Genomic DNA, 23,937 nt, shown 5'->3' with positions numbered 1-23,937 from the left:
ATCTGATGTAGATAATGTAAGAATTGGTTCTTGCATTCTCTAAATATCTGCATCAATTGACTACTCCCATGCCACAGCTTGATATGGCAAAGTAATACATCTGTGTTGCTCTCGCTGTAGCGAGGCTTCTCCCTCAGATCTGCATGGTCCGACCTTTGCAATCAGTTCTGTAGACACACGGATCCATCAGAAGGCCAGGCCTGAATACCGATGAAGGAATCTGAGAGGAAAACCTTGTGCCTAAATAAGAACTAATGTAGCAAGGTTTTCAAGAAAGTAGCTAAATGTATGTGCACGCAAGGTCTGATTGACTTTACTGTAACTACTCAGATGATTTAAGGTAGGCACGAAGGCAAAGCACCCTGTTTAATGGGAGGCAGAGGCCTACACTGAAGTCCAGATGCACGGGTGAGGCATTTACGGGTATACACCAGTTTTAGTGAGGCACCTGGGACAAAGATCACATAATTTTTCAAATACACAGAGCCATCAATATTCACTGTTGCTCCATTTATCATTATCTGCTCCATATTCATAAGTTAACAGTGACACAGATGATTAAAGTATTGCTTAGCCTATAAATAATAATAATGTAGTCTGGAAATGAAAGATGATGACAAAACCAGAACAAAGATGGTAAAAAAAAAAAACAATCTTGGACCTAATACAGTAAAGTATAAGCCACATAAATGAATGATAGAAGCAAACAGAAGATGTAGTGTCACAACATTGCTTTAGAAAATTCGGACACCTAAAAAAAAACCCTCTTCCGTGACCGGTTTGCAATATATTCTACCAAAGCAGTTGTTCAGGACCATTAGCATGAAACATGAATTGCAATTTCCTTTGACAGCCTAAACAACTGGAAACAACCACAAACTTGTTAGGGACACATATCCTGACAAAGAGAGAACACAAGGCAACTGCACCCAAACAAATCTGAGACAACATCTGACATTTATAAAAGCCACAAACAGGATGGGGTTGAGCCTGAAAACTCACGCGCACAACACAGAACAAACAAACAGAGGAGGAGTCCCACTGACTTCAGTGGAAATACCCCCAACAGTGACCCTTGCCAAAAACCATCCGACTTCTATGATGCAGTAAAAATAACCTGCTCTCGTCTTTGTGCTCACATTGTTTTCTGCTATAGAACTCTTCTTACGTGTAAAGCAAGATCAGAGAGCCAAGCAAAACCATGCCGTGCCTGCGGTCCACCACTGTACCTGTGAGGCAACTCGTTTGACTAAATGTTAAAAATATCTACTGATGAGCAACTTGGTGAATGAAGTGAAGGTGTGGGGGATGGAGGCATGGGGGGTGAAATCAGCTGATTTTAAGGACTTGATAAACAAAAATGCTACTCCTCCGTAAATTTATGACCTTAATGAAATATGTAAATACCAGCTGTATGTTTCTAACCCCAACAAAATAAATTATTCCAATGTATACAATTATAATTGCCAAGAGGACAAGGGAAAGACTTCCCCTTCTGTGAGGAGAATCACAACTTCAAGAGGAGAGCTCGGCCACTGCTGCTGACTCACAGCACGGGGCACACTGACCCACAGCGGCACTTGCACTGGGGCAGGCAGCGTAGTGGGAGTCTTGCCAGTAGTGAAAACCAGGACACAAGTTGTGTTTCAGAGAAAACTACCCTCTGAAAGAGACTCTACCTCTCTACGCTAAGACTAAGCAACCTCCTCTTTAAATTGCCAGCAATGCTTAACAGCAAGGAGGAGGGAGCTTTGCCTGCATAAGCTACTATTTAATTTTGTTCCAGTTCTGATCACCCACTGACATATCCATTTTTAGGTGCAGAGCAAGGCCTTCATTAATCCAGCTCCCTCCGCTCGCTCCCTGACAGACGGCACCAGTTGCTAAGGACGTGAAGCAGGCGTCAGCTCGCTGCGCTGGGTTCCTGCCTGGGCTTTGCACATCCCTGGGCTTTGGGGGTATGGTGCTTTGTGCACTATGAAGTTGGTGACCTGCTTCATCGTGGCAGCGAAGGCTACGCAGGCCAGTTCTCACATCCTGCAAAGTCTCAGATGTGAAAGGAAGTAGAGTTTGAAAAACTGCATGTGCAACAATAGTAAGAACATTTCTGGAGACCAGGCTTGAACCCACCAGTAAAAGGGATTAAGTTGAGTTTTTTCTGAAATAAAATTGTAATTCTCATTGAGCCTGACTCATGCCAGTAGGAGGTTAATCACATTACGAAAACTAATTTTACAAGGACAGCACCAACACTGACAAATTAAGCTTTCCATTTTTAAGATACGTCTACCATGATAGCACTGTGCTAGCCAAAATTACGGGTTAGAATACCATCACCTTTCCTGGTCAGTAGACCAAAACTTTTACACAGGCTTTCCCAAACATTGAAGTTGTTTTCATCATGATTCCCTTTTTCTTCCAGCATCTCTTAAGGGACGCAGGGGAAGAACCTTCTCTCACAGTCCCGCATTTGGTGGCTCTATATTGGACAGTGGCTTGCATTTCCAACATCTCAAGGAATACAAAATTACTTCAGTGTAAATTTTCAGTGGCAAAAACCTACACTTTCAAATGGCATTTGTTTTCTGCAATCATAACGCTAAATGGTCTGTCAGAATTTAACAGTAGAAATGAAGCAATTGAGTTATTCCTGCTCAAACAAAGAAATAACAACATAACTCTTTCCATTCATGTAAAGCAGGTGGTTGAAGCATAACACAATGGAGCACGCAGAGACTCAGTCGCTTTCCTCCTACACAGCGATCCAGGGAACAAACATGTCAGAAAGCTTTGAGCCTTGTTCAGCATCAGTGACTATTCAAATGCCTTTGCAAAACCAGAGGAGCCTTACTTCGAGCACCTCTTTGATTTTTATTAAAAGATCTGCTCTCTCTATGGCTATCTTACAGGCACAAACAGGGATTTTACAACAATGTAACGGATATTGTCTCTATGTGCTTACTGATAAGACTTCATTTTTCTAAAGTATTTCTGAACACGGGTTATTGGAAAGGGGAAAAGGAAAGGAAGAAGGCCACACAGAAACGGGCCAAACACATTAGTATTTCACTATTTTCAGTCTCTTACCATCATCTTCACATTCTTCTAGAGGCTTCTGCTGTTTGTTCAGGCACCGTGGATCTAGCCAAGATGTTGTTTTTGTGTTATGGCTGGAAAACAAAAATGGAAATATGACCTTTGTTAATAAAGCAGAGCTGAAGTATCAGTGACATAGAAGTATATATCCTCTTTATTATTCAACAGACCTGAAGGCATACTTTTGCTGCAGAAGAAACAGCATTACGATTTTCTGCTTTGCAAACTAGTCCACCAAATCGTAAGAACCTTGGCACTGAACACACAAAGGTGAAAAGCAAGAAGACACAAGCCAGCTCTCCTGATTGTAAGGATGCATGTGAAACCTGCAATATTATATCGATTTTCAAACTTCTGTCACTGCTGGTTTGTTTCTTAACTCCAGGAGCTGCCTCTGAGCCATCTCCCCCCTCCTGACAAAGAAGTTCCCTTCCTCCATAAACCACACAGTGACCTTTGTTCCTGCAAAAGGCCTTTGATGTTTGTCTAGATTTGACCCATAAAATTAGTCAGAAACAAAATTTCCAGTGAAAACTTTTTAATTACACAAAGAAAACTGTTCTGTCAAAGCCTTTGATGGAAGTTGAACATCTTTACTTTCAACTCTTCCTTTCTTCCCGTCCCCTGACAGTGCCAGTCCCAGCAGCGAAGGCTGCATAGTAAACAAGCTTAAAATAAATTTTCTAGAAATTATTTTCTCCCATCATTTCATGTGCATCTGGAGATAATTGTGTAATATAATGCCTCTTCTGCAACCCAGTGTCATCTTAGACATAACCTGCAACGATAGCCATCCAGTCCCTGGGGTATCATTCATCTAGCTTAGCCTTTAACACTTCTTAACAGTTTTAAGTTTCAGTGCCGTAGAGTAATGCTATTTGCTTCTCCTTCAAGGTCTCAGAGAGGTTTACAAACTTAACCTTGCCCTCACAACAGTCTCACCAAGCTGGAAATGCCGCAATGAGGACTATGATCCTCGGGAAACTAACAACCGACCAGCAAACTGGCATTTTACTGCAGGCATAGAGGACTGTCCTGCTCCTGAGAGCCAGGCATGTGAATAAAAAGTCCTTGTTCTACACACCCTGCCACCCAGCCTTCCCAAAGCAGGATGACCAAATGTGTTTAATCCCTCTGGATGCTTCAGAGCGATTAACTGCCAACTAGAATGGCAGAAATTCGGGAAGTCAGGCAAATTAACAGCAATAAAGCAGAGGGGTTCTGCCAACTTAGGAATTAGGAAGTCTGTTATCTAGCTGAGAAGGAGGGTGGTGGGAGGAGAGCAATGAAATGTTTGGATATTTCTTGCAACTTTGCCTCTCTCACCAAAGGCTCACAACAGCACGGTTTGAGCTGAACACCCTTCTGCTCACACGCTCAGAGGGACAGGATTGTGTTAGACCTGTAACATGCACACATCTACACGCAGGGTAACAAGGGTCTGGGAGACTCTGGGTAATAAAAACTCCAACTAGAGCACCAGAGAAACGTATCTCAAGAGCCAAACTGCTTCAGCTACAACCCATTGGGATCCATTATCCAACATGCAGCTCTGGCCCCACTGGACCTGAGCTGGTTCCGTGCAAGCCACTCAGACATTCCCATACTGCTCCCTTCAGCACCCTGACTCGATAACCCAAAGCACTGTAGATGAGGGTACAGATATCTGAGCCAGCTTGGGTCCACACAGCTCATTAGCTTGCTCTCTTAATTTGATACAAATCAAAGTAAATTGTTTCTAGGCTCAGGGTGTCCTTAGAATTAATAGAATGCAGTCACTCAGTGCTGCATCCACACCAACACGTACTCCCACAAAATCACCCCCTATGCGTATGTATCCTCAAAATGGTCAATCTGCACCACAGGGAAGGGAGCAGTTGGTGTGCTACCAGATTTTCATGTCAGACAGACAGCCGTGTGTGCAGGCTATATTCTTCCTGCTATATAATTCTCCTACAGAAGGTCTAACAAATTATTTAAGGTGCTACAGTCCTGCACTGCTAAGGGAATGCAGTAGCCACGGTATGGGTTTTGGGGCCCACGTGAGGGCAGCGGCTGGCTGCTTGGGTGGCATTTCGTGCTCATCATCCATCCTCCTCCAGGGAGGAAAATGGCAGTCTGGATGGGCTGTTACCCAGGCTGTGTTATATACATTAAAGCCAGAAAGTACATCAGAGAATGAGGCACCCTGAGGACATAATGAGGGGCAGAATGCCATGTTCACGATAATGAACACATTTCAGTTTCACCCGATATGCAGCAGATGAGAATTTGCATCGGCCCTTCTAGACTTTATTTAGCTTTCACCAAGGGGTTGGTGCAGCCTCTTCAGGCAACTGGAAATGGCTGTTTTACAGCAGCCCTTTCAAGCTGCTATGGTGCTCTCAGTCCTCCCAGCCCCTCAGATCTTCTGGCACTCTTCTCCCAGTACTGCATCCAAGGGGAAAACCTGATGAACTTTCCCAGGCTTTTTCCAAAAGTCCCCTCTCCTGATGAGGAGCAGGACCCACTCCCCTTACTGCTCTAATCCAGCTGAATTCTCCAGAGTACCAAAGGGCCATGAGCAGAGGGGGCTCTTCTGCACTAACTGCCCTCTGCCTTCTGGTGCACAGATAGAACATCTCAGTTTCCAAGACCACATTACACAGACCATCCAATCCAAAATCAATTCCCACCCCCTTCCTCTACTTGGGCAGCTAAGGGCTTGAGTTTCAAAAGCTAATTGAATTTTAATGTCTAGCTAAACTCTGCACAAGAAATCTCTTCCACTAACAGATCCCATTTTATAAGTTACTCCTATCTCAATAAATTTAGACAAGTATAATTAGAGACTATTATTTATAGCATGAAAAAAAATCAATATCATCATAAAACTGCTGACAGCACTCAGCTCTTTGGCAAAGACTGCAGAGCACAAGGTACTTCTTGCCTTTCCAAACTGACTGCACCTACTCTGCACTGAGCTATGCCTTCTGCAAACCACTGGAGCATGTTAACATATTTGGCCCGTTTGCTCTGATGAGAAGATAACACACAAATTCCATTCCCCAGCTCTGCTACCGCCCGAGCACATGACAGAGGAATTCTCTCTGCTGTGTTTTGCACAGAGGCAGGCTCCAGAAATGAAGTCCCAACCCTTCCAATTAGGAGCTTTCATTCCACCCGTGAAAACAACCAGCCCATATTTTATAAGTGTCTGCTGCTATTGTAACTGCCCTCAGAAAAGGAGCAATTCCCCCTGTCTTTGAACTCAGGAGTAATTTGGATGTTAATCCAACCAGCAAATGCAAAACCCCTTCACAAGTCAAGAACTTACAGCTCTGCAATGTAACTGTATATGCTAAATATTTCATACACACGCACAAAGTGCATCCATGGAGGTTTACTTATGCCCAGAGAGAGAGGGTGAGAGATGGAATTAGAACAAAAGTGTGCTTTACTCTATAAAATAGACTTCTCCGTTCTCGGTGTAGGCCATCTCCCAGTTTTCCGGCAGAGGACCTAGGTTATCCTCGGCAGAAGGAGGTAGGTATTGAGGGAGGTTCTGAGATGGTTCCGTGGTGGGAACGTTGGTGTGGCTATCAATCGTGGACGGTGGGGCTGTCTCTCGTACGATATGCGTATGATGCTCGTCTTGGTCACCAGACTCTGCTGCAGAATATAAACAAGCACAAATAAAATTGGACAATCAGTCTTTTTCTCCTCCCGTTTGCTTCTCCGGATTTATCCCAACAGTTTCCCTCTCCTTGCTTTTTAATTTGCAAGACACAGCAACAGATGAAACGAGGACAGAGACTCAGCCAGCCTTTTTGCTGGCAGGGATGAGCTCGCTTTGCCCACGCGCGCCCTTGCCAGCCAGGCCCTCGCCAGCGCACATCAGACGCTGTGATCAGCCTCTGTGCTTGCTCTAACAGGCCCTGCTGAGGTACCAAAGTCTTCTAAGCCATCTGAGGCCAGGGCTCACTGATGTAGAGGAGTTCAGCGGGGTTCCGAGCAGGCTTACAGGTTCACTCCCGCAGCGCCGGTTGTGGGACAGGGATTAGGAGGATAAAATTTGCTTTTTGAAGACTGATCAAAAGAGGGAGATTTTCACAAGTGCAGAAGGTAGCCAGAAGCTCAAAGTCAACAAGCTAATGATGAACATCCTTAGTGCAGTGTGGGGTTTTTGAATAAAAAATGAAAAATGAAAAGAAATGTCAATACTGTACAATGTGTCCAAGCTGCTCACTAGTGCCTGTTCTGGGTGTCTGAGGAGGTTTATTCTACAGCTCATTATTATATTCTTTCAAATTCATTCAGGAGTATTTTATGATGTTTGTGACCCTCCTCCCTCCAAGGAAGTATTTCTGACGCTTAAATCCAGGCGATTTTGCGCTGTATTCATGAAACACTGCTGCTTCATTCCCTCCACCCCTAATCCCAGCAAATGCTCTCCACAGGGTAGGTCTGTGCCCCATGCTCCTTCACACAGAGGTCCTGGCAACAGACAAATTCTGAAGTTACCCAGGTATTTTCCCTGGTTCTTGAAGGTGTTGAAATATCAATAGCTACCAGCCTCCAGCATATACAGCAGGCAACACACTGAGCTAAAGACAGAGATCAGTGTCATGCTCTGCCAAGTCCCCAAGCAGAGGGACTGAAAGGGCTTCACAGCCAAGACCTGGCCTCTGCTGTCCAGACCAAAGACCACTGACATCCTCAACTCACAGCCCTTGATTTGAGGTGGCGGAGGCCGTTAACTGCAGCTCCTGCACTATTTCTAGTCTGTCTGTAGAAAGACAAGAGACTGAAAATAATAAACTGGGTGAGGAGGGACAAACAAACAAGATCTAGACTCTAGCAGTACCCTCAGCTGGCTGCCTGCTTTCTAGCCTTCCTGGCGTTCGATATTTTTAGGTAGAAGCTGACAAGATAAAGAAGCATGAATGAATCATCGCCAGCTTAAGACTGCGAGTGTAAACATGCCAAAGTCTGGAAAACACAAGTCACTGAAAGGTCTTCTAAGGAAGCAGGAGTGTTTTAATGTGGCTAGCACTCTTATGTGTGAAATAAGCATAAGGAATCATCTTGGTATAGGAGAAATAACTCTTTTCTTGATTCCGTGCCCATTTAATGGAGGCAAGGGGCCAGGGTGTGATAACATTGTGACAAATGAGCTGCATCTTCCAGTATTTCATCTTGTGAAGGAAAACAAGGGAGAGAAAAGCTGCTAGACTATGTTCAGGGGCACCAAACTGAGGCAGGCAGCAAGAAGGCCAAACAGCATCTCCCACAAGCTTCCTCCCAAGGATCATATTGATGATCTCAAAGGTCTTTTCCAACCTAATGATTCTGTGATTGTATCCTGTGACAAGGGCTGAGGTTGTTGCCAGAGTCACAAGATGTGAGAAACTACCATCAGGTGCAAAGCTTTGTGAAGGAGCTGGTAGGCAGAGACAGCATCTCCAGCTGGGAGGGATCAGGCCAGCCAGGAGTGAGCTGAACTGGAAACATCTAGAAGGTAACAGCCAAACAGTGCACAACCCTCAAGGCAACCTACTGGTTTGGCAAGAGAGGAACAAAACTAATCGCAGCCTGAATCCTTTTAAAGCTCTATGCAGGTGTTAGAGCCAGGACTTTGTCAGGTAGGAACTGGCATGACAGCTCCTCAGAGACAGGGAAGGAACATTGTCATGGTGGCAGGAAATCACCAGAGAACAAAGGACCTAGTGACAGTGGTGGTGAACACTCACAGCAGCAGTGAAAGGCTGAAGGTCTGGATAATGCTGCTTGCTAAGACCCTTCTGCAAAGGGAGCTAGGAAGACGAATTTGATGCTTGAAACCAAGCTGAGGAAATAATGCTCTAAGCATGAACAAATATTAGGATTACAGGCATGGGGAGGGGCTGTTAACCCTCAGAAGTTCACAAACTTCCAGTTGATTTCTGTGGAAACTCATCTGATCCCCAACAGTATTTTGCTCCAAATCTGCCTGCACAGCACTTGATTTTAGATTGCAAAAGTTTCCAGTCAACGCTCCCAGGCAGCCATGCTGGGACTGAGAGCTCTGTTCAGCAGGACACAAGGCCTTCACAAAAACAGAGACCTCGTTCCTGCAAGCAGCCCTTGGTTTGCTGGAAGGTACTTTGGAAAAGAGGACCTAGTAATTGTATGTGACAGGTGTCTCTAGATGCAAGGAAGGGGAAAGGACAGAAACATATTTTGAAAGCAGCAATAATTAATTTCAAATGTATCCTGGTTGAGCTATTTCATAACGCTTATCATGATTGAAACTGTCAACCATAGCTCAGCTCCTCCTTGAACTTTCTGCAACTAATGGATGTGAGCTTTTCTCCAGTTTTCCTTCATCAAGCTCAATCTCCACACCCAGACGCCTGTCATGCCAGTCTTGCTGGCCATTTCTGTCTGGGATCAACATCTTTGCAGGAAACCCATTAAACCCAAAACCATCCCCCTTCCAAAAATCTTTCCTGTCTATCATAACTGATGGATGGCAATCTTTTTATCTTACCTGTGAAGCTACTGCTCATTTCAGGTACATCATCCTCTTCCTCATTCTCTGTATGCACTATGCCAGCATTTTGCATATCATTGTAAGACTTGGTTCGCTTTGGAGTCGACTGCTTGGATCCAGGCTGCAGGTTTTGCAGAGCATCGGTGGAAGTCACTTTCCCACTGAGGGGCTGGCTGGGAGGCTTGGGTGTTCCATAATAGTTACCTAGGCAATAGAAGCACATTTGCATCTTCAAAAGAGAGCAGTTTATAGCAGCAAGTTCTCAATTTCATTTTCTTTTCAGTTCCATCAAAACTTCTGTCTCTCCCCATATGTAAATAAATAAACTAACACACGCCATTCCCATTTTGGGGGGGCATATTTCATCTCCAGAGCAGGCACAGAATTATTTCTTGCCTCTTAAGTTATTCTTGTTGAATATAAAAGGAGAAGCAATGGCTGCATTGTTTAGGTGCACTGAGCGTACAAGGGCTAAAACAAAAGGCAGACATGGTGAATAGCAAAACTTCATCTCGTTACATCTGAATTTCAATTAGTAGCCCTTTTACATGTGTGCACCCACACAATGCTCTGGCAGATCTGGAGTGAGCCCTGCAGAAAATAAAAAATTCATGACTGCTATCACCCAGAGAAGTGATGAAAGGCTTGATGGCCTGCTTTAATACACAGGTTCTTTTAGGGTGGGTGTTGCATTTAAAAAGCAAGAAAAACCCCAATCCTATTCTCTCTCTAAAAGAAAACTCTGCCAAAGGAGAGAAAAGGAAAGGTACCACATGGCAGTGCTTTATTCAAAGAGGAAACTCGGCAGTTGGGTCAACTTGGGTAGAAGTGAACAACCAGACCTGAAAGGAAAACTGGAAGGGATGAAGGACGCAGCCACAGTTATGCAAACACACAGCTCTTGGCAGCCACCACCAGACGGGATGCAAACAGTGCAAAGTGCCTGGGACACTTCATTGTCATTTTAAGTGACCATGGAAGAAATACAGATTAAGTGCTAGGTGATGGATGCCAGAATCCCATGGAGGTATTTCACAGTTCCTGAATCAGTGTCTGCAGCACTGGGCATTACAGGAATTCAGACCTGTTGCACAGTGCATTTTTTTTACACAATGATCTGTGATATACAACAGTTTCATATAAAACTCCCCAAATTTTCATTTCAGGAATTACTATTAATTTTTATTTGCCATCTTCAGATTCCAAGGGCAGACTTTAAAATTCTCCCTATATTCTCTGCTAAAACAAAATATAAACAATGCCCTCCCAGCTTCAACTGTGGCAGCAGCACAAAATTCTTCTCTAAGTATACATGTTCATTTGATTACATTCTTCATTTGTCTCCATAGGCTACGTGTAACCTGAAAATATTGTTTTCCAATTTTTCAGTACCTAATTACATATTTAATATTCATCCCCCAGCAAGTGTACGTGCCCCTTTACTACCCTGTTACGTCTGATGGAAACCTCAGCCCAAGGACAGATTGTGCAAAGAAACTTTAAAACATCATCTGTGCTAAAAAAAGATTATTTGTATTTATTTTTATACATATGCATAAGTAGTTTTTATTGCAGAAGCCAGCACCGTTCATACACTGAGTTAAAAGCCAGCCAAGCAGCTCTGCAGTGGGCTGCCCCATTGCTGTGCACCATAGTTCCACTCATCCAATGCACTTCATGGTGCTCAGCCATTGCACGCTTGAGGTTCAAGATGACTTATTTTGGTTTGGAAGTACTAGTTGTTCGTCTCAACTCCTCTTTAACCAACTGAATTGCCTTTCTTAATGCAGAAGAAACCTTGAAGCTGTTGTCAGTATTAGGGTAAAACCACAGGGATAACGCATGGCCCAGCACTTGCAGATCTCAACCTGGGTGGTCACCCTGGAAGGTCTCCCAACACTTTGGGAGCAAAGGAGACCAGGAATCACACTGACCAGGCTGGCAAAGTCCACCTGGGAAGACCACTTTGGACACACATTGCTATCTTTTCCCCTCGTTGCCTTCCAAGAAGAACAAAAATCTTCCTTACAGAGCTGAGGCTGGAGAAGTCGGAGGAGCTCCCATCTCCATGCTTTTACAGCCAGAGTACTAGGACAGCAACACGTGCAGGTTTGTCTTAACAAGGTGTGTTCCAGCCTGTATACAACGTCGTGGATTCAGCTCCATAGGAGCAGCAACACTCTGCAACGCTTTCATCTTCTGTTCGTCATTTCAGAATCTTAAATGTACATTGATGCATAATTTATAGGGAGAAGGAAATTACTTCTTCTGGAAAGAGCCTCTAATGGGGAAGGAGGCTCCTCAAGCAGGTTGCAGGCTCTGCTAGAAAAACGATTCTTATGCTCTACATACTGCAGGGCTCCTTTAGACAAAAAGGGGAGGAATGGGGGAGAGGCAAAGGGAGAGCACAAAGGTAGGTGGCCAGAAAAAGGACAGCCAACCCTGTTCCCATCCAAGCCTCTTTGGCACTTCTGAAGAATGCTGCTACTCTGGGGTTTGGGGGTTCTTTCTGTTGCTTTCTTCGTTTTTCCAGATGAAATGTGTGGTTGCTAAGGATGCTATCTGCTAAGCAGAGCGAGCCACCCGTGTGCCATGTACATGAGAGCAGTTCTTATTTATGGCACTGCATATCACTATTTGTGGGAAATTCATTTCAGGGCTGTTGTAAATGTTTACATCTTATTGTGATGGATGCAGCAAAGGGAACGAAGGGGATATACAGATGTTGCTAGTGTGGGGGTTTTATTTCTCCTGGACAAGAGTGTGGCACAGATGTTACCATTCCTTCTCTAATTACAGAGAAAGATACTATTATATCTTTGAATTTTGCACCTTTTCAGTTCCTCTAGCAACAAGCCAGGCTGGGGTTCCTAACAGTCCACAGAGAGCTGTTCCTCAGCAGCAAAACAGGCTCCTCTCAAGTACTTCAGACATGCTTATGCCAAAATCATGAGCCACTTTTCAAAGCAGCCATGGTTGTTGGTACTACTACTATTAGGGAATAATTACTTCCTACCAACACAGTAGTTTTAGAGATGAAGCATAGATGAACACATACAAGGAGCAAATATGAATCTGAGACTGAGCATGGCTCTGCATGTGTGGGGTTTATTTTGCAGAATAAGGGAAATGCAGCCAGTGGGCTGAACCTTTTCCACCGCAGGAGCAGCTTCAGCCTGAGTAAATATTAAATAAAAAAGCCCCAACTATCACAGGTCTCCCTTCAGATTCACATAAGGATGGACAGGTGAGGGAAACAACCCAGTTCAAGATGAAAAACCACAAAAGAAAGCTACAAGCCAGCTTCCAGCTGACACAGAGAATGAGAGACAGTGGAAATACTCTCTTTTCCTCAGTGTTTGCTAGGTGCTGTCAGACCTACTTCTCTTCTCTAAGCAGTTCTTTTTGAAGCCTTTGCACGTGGGCTTGGCCATGGGAGCAGACACACCATGAGGAAGGACGGGGGCTTAAAATTGTCATCAAAACTTAACGTTTAATCCTACAAATTAGAAAGAGAAAATATTTACCCTGTGACTCAGAAATCCAAGCGTGCACCATTTACAACTGACAGCGAACAGCCCAGCAACAGTTTTAAAACACTCAGGCTCGACATTATTTGCTCAAATTAAATCTGTCAATATTTTTGAAAAAACATACATTTAAAAATATGCTTTAACAGTGTTTTGTGAGCCACTTGTAAGCCTAAAGAAGGGGCTAACTTCATAGCCAGTGTAATTTGTACTGAATATCCAATCAGCTCTAATTATTAACAGCACGTTACATGTGCATACACAAGCATCTGTCATCCCAGAGGAACCCAAAACATTTTCTAAAGTCAGCACAGTAGTTCTGCAGGACTCCCTGGGGCGCTGAGCTCCCTCAGCAGCTCAGGTGAAACTCTCCAAAACTTCCAAGGACTGTGTCCCTAACGAGGTGCCTCAAAGCTGGAAAAGAGCAGCCCATCCATCTCTCAGCAGAAGGAGATTTCAAGACAGTGGGAAAACCTCTAATTTTCTGTGGAAAGGCCAGTTCTGAAGCAGCCAGCGTAGCAGAACTGCTGCTTTCCCATATCTGATTCCTATGGGAACCAGGCTCCTCAGCTTTACCCTCAATCACATTTGGATCCTGCCTAGAGCAACTAAATTAATAGCTAATAACAATGCATCCACTCAGCAGATGCTCATAGCATTAACTGAATTCCTTGTCATCACCTTTCACTAACCCTTATTTTATTCAGTCCCTTGGTGCTTTAATCTTATTTAACCCCAACCAAAATTTGATGGCAGCTTTTTCAGCCCAAACCATGACTCAATCCATGCACTCCAAAGCACCACCCAGGAGGGTGCACAAAAATTACAATAATAATGAAAAAACCCCACCCAGAATAGAATAGCTATTTGGAATAAGTTGATTCCTTTTCATCTCCTTATCTCTACGTGTCAGCAGCTTACACATTTTAGCATCATGCACAGTAATTAGACTTTGGTACCAGCTAATCACAACAATAAGACAAGTTCTCATCATCATAACGCTTCTTCCTCTGCCAATTCAACCAGCAGCAATAATCAATGAAAGCAATCTACAGCTACTCCCCTGTCCTGCAGCTTATGAATTAAAGCAACACTGTCAGCCAAGAGAACTTATTTTTTTTTCCTTCACATTTTAGAAACCCAGCAGTAATGGAAAACTTTTCTTCTACTTCAAAACAACAACACATTCTTATTAAATAGTCCCCTGATGGGGAATAAAATCAGGGAGAACCCTAGGTTTTTCATATGACCTGGAATTTGAAATGTAACTCACAAAACCAGCCAAAATAGCTGTCCTTAAGTAAAATAACTGTGAATCTAATACATAAAACCTGTTGTCAAACACAGTTGGAGCTGAAAGAATCCCATCCATCCAGGATGCTGTTTCTGGAACGGGTTGAAATGCAAGAGAACAGAGATGCAATCTAAACCTGCCTAAAGTGGAATGGATGTAGAAGCAGGTGTCTCACCTTGCAGATGGAGGCTGCAGGGGTGGGGACAGGGTGGCAGAGCTGGCACTGAGAGGTGGAAGAAGGCAGAGGAGCTGTGTGCAATGTGAGGCACCAGCTTAAGCATTAATCCTAATGATGCAACATCAATTGAAGAACATGGTCCTAAACCATGTGTTTCAGCTACTTTAATCTGTAGGTGTTGGCTTTGCTTTAGCTGTTCTCTTTTGCTGGGGAGGGGAGTTTATTTGTCTTGCTTTTCTGGTGTGCAGAGATTTCGGCCTGGGACTAGGAGTGCGTTTGTCTCTCTGGAAAGTACTGAGCAGAGTTCTCACAGTTCTTAATTTACCAATGCCTACTGTGAGGCATAATTTTGTAATTATAAAAAAACCCCAAGAAACTCAAAAGCCTCTGTGTAGCGCAGAGAGTCCAGAGAGGTGCATCTGATCTTCAAAGCTACCACTCTGTGCTAACGAGGACCCCATTAACAGCTCATGTTTTAAAAAGCAGTTCATTGCTTACTGTATTGATGCAGATGGGTATTTTGGGGAAGTGACTTGGAGATAAGCCCCCAAATTAATCAAGGCCTTGACACAAAGACTTTAAAAGTAATTAATATAAACTAATTGTTTTCTTTACCTAGATGCAGCTGCACTTCTCTACATTGTACAAGAACCAAAACAATTGACCCTTAATTTTAGCAGAAGAGCCTCTGCTCCTCTAATCCAGCAAGAGTGCTCGTGTCTGATTAGCAGAGGATGAATTGATTGGAGCAGAGCTCCTGCTACAGTGTTTTGTCTGTTCGCTTCCCGGATCACATCCTGCTACAGATTTCCACATTTAGATGACAGATCTGGCCGCTGCCCATGGGATTCACCTAGCTGCAACTGCACATTGATTAACAATTGCCTTGAGGAAATTCAGAGTATCCAGGCAACCGGGAGGCGGCCACAGATACAGCATCTGGATCGGAAGCAAAACACAGGCAAAGGAAGAGATCCCAGAGAAATTAACCTGCAATGTATGCAAATCAAATCTGCTTGAAACAGTAGATTCTCTGTCAATTTTTACAGCTATTAATAGTGAGGTTAACTGAAAGATCAGTCTGGATTTCTTGCTAAATTAGTCAAAATGTTACAATACAACATTTCAATTTATGCCTGAAGTTTAACACATACTCCAATTAGTGTCCTTCGAGGCAATGCCAGCACAGCAGAGAGTCACCTACCCATAAGCCACCCTCATTTTTTTCTGGTATTTCCTGTGTTGAGGTATCACTAGCTATTGCCACACTCACATACAGTTAAGTCCAAGTGCATTTAATGTATGGAAAATTTCTAACATGCCAATACAAAGCAAAGTAACACATAAGCAGGAAGGTCTTGGTAGTGTGAGGCATGAGATGGCTCTGGAAGTTCCATGTTTCCTGAACTCAGCTACATCAGAGCAACTGTTACATCTGCATGAAAACAGATTTTAAACAAATAAATCACAGGGTACATAAATAGCACAGGCTTGTGCATGTATATACAGAGAACACGGGAGAAGCAGCTGGAACTCGTCCTACCTAGCACAAGGCTGTAGGAACCAAGAAACCACAATGCTAAAGCATGGCAATATGCAACACTTCTTGCAAATACTGAAATAGCCATACATGTACTCCCAGCATGAGGATGTGTCCCATTAACACCCTGCCTCTCTGGAAAGCGGTGGCACACGTGTCACAGCTCGCAGTGCAGGGTGAGCTTGGCAGCGGCAGGGAAACGTGGTGGCTTGAGGAAGCCAGAGTGTCTCTTGGTGCAGAAGGGCTGCCCAGCTGCCAATGAGCTGCAGCACATCAGCAAGGAGCAGCCTCATCTAGAGAAAATCCCAAGCACATCTAAGGGCAAGAAATGATGCAGAAGTATGCCTGGCTGCCATCTATCAGTGGACTACTACAAACACCCTTCACCATGGCAGACTTGTTTGAGTAAACAATGCCTTAAAATAACCTGAAATCTGAGTTAGAAGGAAAAAAAAACCCAACAAAACCCACACTAATCATATCCTTTTTTTGCCAGAGGTGTTTGGCAACAACCTCTTCCCTCAAGGTTTGTGTTTTAAGATGCATCAAGACTGAAAACCAGGACTGTGAATGAACAATTTCAGACAGAGCTCACATCAGAAATGCACAGAGATAAACCAAATCAGAAATGCCATAGGAAATTCAAAATCCCTCTAAACCCCTATCAGACATTTGAATATTTGCCTTTAGAGAGAGTTGCTCAGCTACCACTTTAGCTCTTTGTAGGATGAAGCATTGTTATCAGATGACACTTCAGCATAGCAGCACTCATGCTTAACACTGATAGTTGTGCACATCTACAAAAAACATGTTGTCTTTTTTCCTTCCTAGTGGTTTTTAAAAAAATAAGTAAATAAGGCAAAGCATAAAAGCCAAAGACAGACCAGGACTCTTTCCACGGTGCACAGATGTTAATAAGTGGATATTCGACACGATACATCATAATGGTGCTAAAGGAGCCATAATGATTTATTGAGTCAATCTGTAGTACGGAGACATTAATAAGCAGATCTTATCTTATTAAGCGGAACATGTTGTTCCGCTGCATGGGCATCCCCAGCATCTGCCACCCCTACTCGCCCAAACCTTCCTGTCATGTTTTGCATGCCATGGACAGCTCTCCTTTCCAGGTTGTACAAGCTGGTGAGACCCACACACAGGCCACACAGGCACCAGAAGAGCAGCGAAGAAAACCCAGCCATCTTGCTAAAGCAGCTGGGGGAGCAGGACTGCTGCTGAGAAACCCAAGGAGAGCTAGCACATCAGATAGATTAGGCTAAAGGCATCTTGATTTGAAGCATGTTGCTGAATAGACCTCTCCACTTCAGCTGAAATTCTAACTGCACTATTAAGGTAATTTATTATACTCATTAAGTACCACAATCGGAGACCCTGTCTACAGTAGCTAGTTTTATACACTTTAAAAATGTTAGCAAGTCCCCCCATTACATCTTAGTCATGAGACTAATGCAGATTACTTATTACTTCTCTTGGCAATCACATAACACTTGTCCCGAGAATGAAAGATGATGCCTTGACAATAATACGCTATAATGTAATAACCCTTCACATGTTACAAAGTGCAGCACTTTTTCTTTCGAGGATCACTAAGTGCTGGGCAGGCGTTCATTAATACAGCCTTGCTGGACCCTGGCAACACAGCCACCCCCATTCAAAATTCAGGCACCACACTCATGTCCCTGCGTGTCACCAGAGCACCCATCTCCACCGCTGCATCCAGCACAGCCCCCTGAAACACCATCACCTCCGCTCGCTCCCTCCCGTCTGTAATAGCAGATAACTGCAGGCACAGGCTAGCTGCTGAAATATTAATGAAGAGAGAAGTAAGTGTTGTTTTAATATTCTCCAGGCCAGTAACCTGAAGCACAGAGCAGTTACCTGAATTGCCCAGGGCCACTCAGCAGTGGGGGAAGAAATGGGAATAAAATCTAGAAGTTGTGGTTCTGCTCAAAACAACCCTCCCTTGGGCTCCCTGTGAGAGCCCGCAATTCAGATGCAGAAGTAATTGCTAAATAATTAGTAACCTACACAATTACTTTCAGTATTTTATGCCCTGAAGGATCAGTCAATAAATGCCTGAGATTACAATTATCATGGTTTCCTATCCACCAGAAGGCCTAGATAATGTGCAAAGTCTAAAAAGATTTTTCCGTCCTAATGTGTATTGTCAGTGGGAATTACTAACTGGCTTGAGCACACTGCACACAGCTTTACCAGCATGCACATGGTGCAAAAAGCTCCCATACTTGGGAGCTTCCCAGCTTTGGGCAGGCCTTCCAGCTATTTCAGCTCCAGCTCCTGGATTCATGGGATCAACGTGTAACTTTCCTTGGGGGCAGAGGGAACAGAAGTTTCTAGACTTTACGGTTAAAAATTGGCGTATTAAAACTTGATCTGAAAGGCTGGTGAATTAAGTCTTGCAAATGTCCCCTCCCACCTGATCGGGATCTTTGGAGCATTTTGGGTGCAGAGCACACCCAGGGAGGGTGCCAGGTAACCAGAAGAGCGGCTGCCATGCCCGCTCTGCATTCACTGTCATGTGAATCCAAAGCTGCCCAGAAGAACCAACTTGCAGCAGACCAGAAGAAATACTAGTGATGACATCACACAGCCCAGCAGGTGGGCAACACCTTTTCTCTCCTGTTCAGCTTGCAGTTCCTTTCTTGGCAATTAGAGCACTTTCAAAACCCAGGTAGTTCTTCCAAACCTGGTAACACTCTCCTACTCTTCTCTGGTTTCCAACTGTTCTCTTCTGCTCATTATTTTTCTTTCCAAATCAACAGTATCCATACCAGCATCAGTCCTGTATATTACTCTTCTTCTCATGGCTCCCTGTTTTCTTATCTTTCTCCCCAGAAGTTCTCTTCAGTAACTGTTACTAAACAAATGCTTGTGCTATGCCTTCCCTCACAAGGACTTTCCCGATGACACTGCCAGTAGCTGGGTGACTTTATGCCTTCAAGAGACAAATAGATGTCATCCAGTAATGCCAAAACTTTTACCTTGATTATTCAGGTCAGAAATACAGAACATGCATCCATCTCTCTCACTACCCCATGCAGATGCTCAGAAACTGAAGGGCCAGAACCTGGGACCCTGACCTCAAACCACTATCCTGCTCGAGCCCTGAGCTTGTGGCTGCCAGGCACATGAAAAGTTCCCCATTCCTCATCACTCCATTTCATAGCATCCTCCTTCCTTCATCTCTGTATCACCTAATTACATTGCAATGAAAAGCAACCCTATTTTTGCAGTCATTGGATTCCCACTCAGTACAACAGGTAACATTATTAATAATAAAAGCATGCATTAAAGGTTTTATTTTATTTTTCTCCAGAGAGAAATAGAAGATTATTTCCTCTTGTTGGGTTCCATCCCTCTGGTTTAGAGTAAGCCATCACTGGAAGGGTCAATAAGACAATCAACTTCATGGTGGCACATTTTAAAAAAAACAACCAAGCAGCAGCAAAATGCAGCGTAATCCACATTGTAATTAAAATAATCTAAGACTATAAAGCTGGGCAGTTACAAAGACTTGGACATGAGAAACCTGACTTACTTTGAGGTCTATTTGTTTTGGAGAGTTGTTCTGCTTTTTTTAATAGACAAAACTGCTGGTGATTGCAGCACTGAGTTTGAATCACAGCATCTTCTGAGACCTAACTAAGATCAACACTGTCTTGATCAATACAGCTGTAAAATAAGATTTCCAAAAAAAGTACAACGAAGCCATTAAAGAAATCTTGGAAGGCAGCAAAATCATTTCTTGAAGGTGTAAGTGAAAAATGAACTTTATTTATTTCACATTACAATCAAATAGTAATGTGTCTTGAGGCACACGTGCATGCATGCATCATCATTATTTGCTTTATTCTTATTGATTTTTCCTTCCATGGGCCAGCTCTCCAGAACCCCTGTGCACCACTGTCAGTGATGTTGACAGGGAAAGAGTCTCCTCAGCACTTCAGACATGTTATTCCTTGAAAGTTCAGACTCTTCTATCGCCCTCATCTTCAGCAACTCAAAAGACCAACCCATGAAATCTAAACAGCTTAGCTGCCACTGCATATAATCACACAAGCAGTGAAACAACCACATTACAACTGTCCCAGATGGGTACAGCATTTCCTGAAAACTAATTCCCAGCAAGTCCCAGGAGCCAGCTTACAGACAGTTACCCATTTCGTCTTTCCAAGTGGAAAGGTCACCAGAACAAATACCATCAGGAAGCAATGGCGAAGCAGTTCAGCTGATCTATTCCGAGCACCATGACAAAGAAAACTAATTTAGTGTTATAATTAGAAACATGGAGAGGAAAAAGCTCATTTTGGAGAAGTGCTGCTGGAACGCTAGCATTGGTGCTGATGGAGCTAATCAGCTGAGAGAGATGGAGGAGTGAAACCAAATTATACATTTAGCATCCTCATGCAAAACAGGTTTGACACTGCAATTGGTTGCCGTTGGAAAGAAGTGCAAGTTTAAAGGTGACCTTACAAGGGAGTTTTTAAAGGGGTAGACTAAACAAACAGCTTCTCCAGACTTTTTAAAAATCTTGAAAACCAAAACCACATGTCACAATCTTTGTTCACACTTGATGACTACTTTCAAAGACTATCCAGCAATTTGTGTGCAGTTCCTATTTTTAAATGTATTTCCTGTTTCTTATTAATGGCTGCAAGAATAAGGCTTCTGCAACTTATAACAAGACCCATTTAACTTCTTGTAAATGGAAATATGACATGAAGGAGCTGAAGTACACCTGAAGGACTTTCAAACATGCACAGGATTTCTTTACATTGTCCTCTCAAGAGGTATGGTTGAATGTTCTCCAGGGGAAGAAAAAAAAAAAGAAGGAAAAAGAAGAAAAAACCCACCCCAAAACACATACAGACTTTGGGTATAGCTACACAAATCCTATTGTGAACCTAAATATGGCCAATTCACTTTGCATTTCTCTAGGAGTCAAAGCTCTTTTCCCTGCTCTCACCCTAGTGACATTTCAGTGCCCCTTGGCTCTCTCAGTACTGTTGCTTATAAAGCTGTGCTGTAAAAAAGACCAACACAATGACCCACATAGAAGCAATTACCCTAGAATCACAAAAAGAAAAAAAGGCCAAAAGCATTGCACCAAGTAGCTGCAAAGCGAGATACAACTGGGTGATGAAGGATGTGTACTTAGGGAAGATGAAGGGAAAGAGACAGCAGGAGGGAAGAAAAAGTGACCAAGGAGATGGGTTATAGCAGATACAAAGTGAAGATGCATTTTCTTCCCTCAGTATTTCTATTATTGGATTTTCCTGGGCTACTGACGTTAATCTTTTGAGGTACCTGACTTGAAGGGAAAAGATAAAAGCACAGCAATATCGGCATTGCCTCTCTCGGGTACGCTGAGTAAAGGGAAGAAGAGCACTAGGATGACAAGTGAGATCCTAACAAGAGCTGGTTAATTCAAGCAAGGGTGTTACAAGTCTGGAGTCCTAACATGGTTATCCAAAGTGTTTTTTCACTGCCCATGGCTCCATACCTTCATAGGTTCCTACTTCCAGAAGGGTCCCACTTCGCTCCAACTCCAGAAACTCCTCCACAGTCAGAAAGTTATAGTCCACACCAGGCACTTCTCCTTCTCTTGGAGGGCGGGTTGTGCCTGAAAGGAAAAATTAGCACATTAATATAGGTGTTTGCTTACCAAGAGCCAAAAGGGACAACGTAAAATTGTCACAAAAATCCAACAGTATCTGCAAAACACAATTCAATAAGCTACAAAAAGCAGCATCATGAGTTCAGTTATGAGTTCAGTTATAAGTTAGGACCCCACATGAAAAGACACAGATGAAAGGCTGAATTGGTGGTACCAGTTGTTGCACTCAACTACAATGGTTTTGATATTCCCAGAAAGACTCGCTGGCAAAGAAATCTCTCATATCACATGTGGAAACACAGCTGAAAGACTTTGGTTTCTGGGAATACATCAGCGATTACCTCTCTGCCATCAGCGTGGTCTCCCAGACTTCAACTTCACTATGATTGAAATCTGTGCTCTCAGATAAGGCAACTTCTTTCTAGCTTCTTTTATTTCTGCATTGCTTTATCTCACCAAATATTCTTCCACATCATAAAGTTCTTCTCTACCTTATTTCTTCTTCATATCTCATCTCTATTTACACTATTATTTTTTATTCAGTATTAAAAAGTACTGCAAGACAGTTTTGACACAGCATTTGCACATACTCACTAAAGAGACAACCTGCAAACCCTTCTCACAGAAAGAAGTTCACCTATGAGCTCATTCCAGTTCAAGAAAGACTTTTTTTCTGAGTAATAATTCACACTGAATCTCTCCCTAGCACATGACAAGTTAAATAGCACCCACGGAGAACAGGGCTCTGATCACTGCTACTCTGCCAGCTCTGAAACTCTTCTCCCTTCTGACCAATTTACAGCCCTTCAGAGCACGGTGCAAGGTGAGTCCTTTCATGACTTTTCATTAAGATGGCTTGGGCCACCGCATTTCAGGTCACTGAGCACAGCTTAATTGATTAGGATCAATTTCTGTTCAATAGCCCTAATTTTCCATGACTCTGGAAGCCAGGAGATGGCTGGATTCTGTATGTCTGAGGCTCAATATACACGATGGATTTACAAAGGGTACAGGAAACTGGACTTTAGAAGAGAGAGCAATGGTAGAGAGTTGGAGGTGTCCAAGGGTTGTGACTGCAACCAGTCTGATGGCTTGGGAACAGGTCTGGAGATGTGGAAACCATACCTAACGTTTAATGAAGCATGATTTCTCATTTCTGTGGGACTCTTCTGGCCCCTGGGCAGTGCCTCCTCAGTGCACACCATTTCTCAAACCCTCGACAAAAGGGCTGAGAAGAAAGTATAAAGAAGCTGAGCTTCCGGAAGCTAACTGGGAAGATTCCAACTCTCAGAAGTTGAAAGAGCATAAATTTACCATGCCTGCATCTGGCAAATGTTTTCCTCAAGTGCCAGGGAAGCGGAAAGTCTGCTTATGCCCTATTCATCTGAGAGACTGTTCAAGAGGTCAGTCTTGACAGAGTGACACCCTTGAAAGACTATCACTAGATTAATTTCCTTGATAGACATTCACTTTCTCTGACATCCTCCATGACTTGTTTCAAAATAGAAACTCTCTCTCATATTATTTACCATCAGCCTGCAGATAGCCTATAAATTCTTGTGCTTTTTCTGTCATAACTTCTCATGGAGCTGTGCAAATGGGTGAAGGCAGGAGGAGGAAAAGCAAAAGGGGTTGGAAATAGTGATGGATATCTTCACCCTACTAGCAGAATGACTCTTTCCTATTTGAAAGGATTCGATTTTGCATTATTTGAATTCTTATGGTAAGACTAAAATGATTTTTACCAAGTAGCCTGTAACAGAGGAGAAATGTCTTTCACAGATCTAGACCAGAGAAATACTGGAGCTGCACCACATGCCACACTCTGCCCCAGCACCTGCAACTCCGTCTGAAGGGGGGCAGCGAGGCTTAGCTGGCAATGTCCACACAGGTCCCTCCCTGTGTGCCAGGAGCATCTGGGATGAAGTGGCACAGCTCAGATGCAGCACCTCATGCCTGTGCACCGACACCACTGTGGATGTTCAGGCTATGAGGACCCTCATCAGAGCATCGTGGCTCTTGGCAACTGCCAGGTTGCCCTAAACCAGGCCCATGGGAGGGAAGGAAGAAGAATGAAAAGCTCTAGCAATAAGTGTGTCCAAGGATGTGCTGTAGCTGTCCCATGC

At 43.5% G+C, this 23,937-nt stretch overlaps 1 protein-coding gene across 1 annotated transcript in view; it reads right to left on the bottom strand.

Annotated features, from left to right (window-relative positions):
- Positions 1-23,937, bottom strand: part of MAGI1 (membrane associated guanylate kinase, WW and PDZ domain containing 1) — a 345,937-nt gene that overhangs the window by 67,593 nt on the left and 254,407 nt on the right. Inside the window, exons 3-6 of the mRNA XM_084269610.1 lie at positions 21,698-21,817; positions 9,608-9,814; positions 6,537-6,747; positions 3,088-3,170 (exon numbers count right to left, since the gene is read on the bottom strand). Of these exons, the coding sequence (XP_084125736.1) occupies positions 3,088-3,170; positions 6,537-6,747; positions 9,608-9,814; positions 21,698-21,817 (621 nt within the window). The remainder of the gene's footprint in view (positions 1-3,087; positions 3,171-6,536; positions 6,748-9,607; positions 9,815-21,697; positions 21,818-23,937) is intronic.

This window comes from Gallinula chloropus (genome assembly GCF_964237585.1).
Source record: "Gallinula chloropus genome assembly, chromosome: 12".
Taxonomy (NCBI): domain Eukaryota; kingdom Metazoa; phylum Chordata; class Aves; order Gruiformes; family Rallidae; genus Gallinula; species Gallinula chloropus.
The sequence above is the reverse complement of the archived record's forward strand: the minus strand, read 5'-3'. Positions and strand labels throughout refer to the sequence as shown.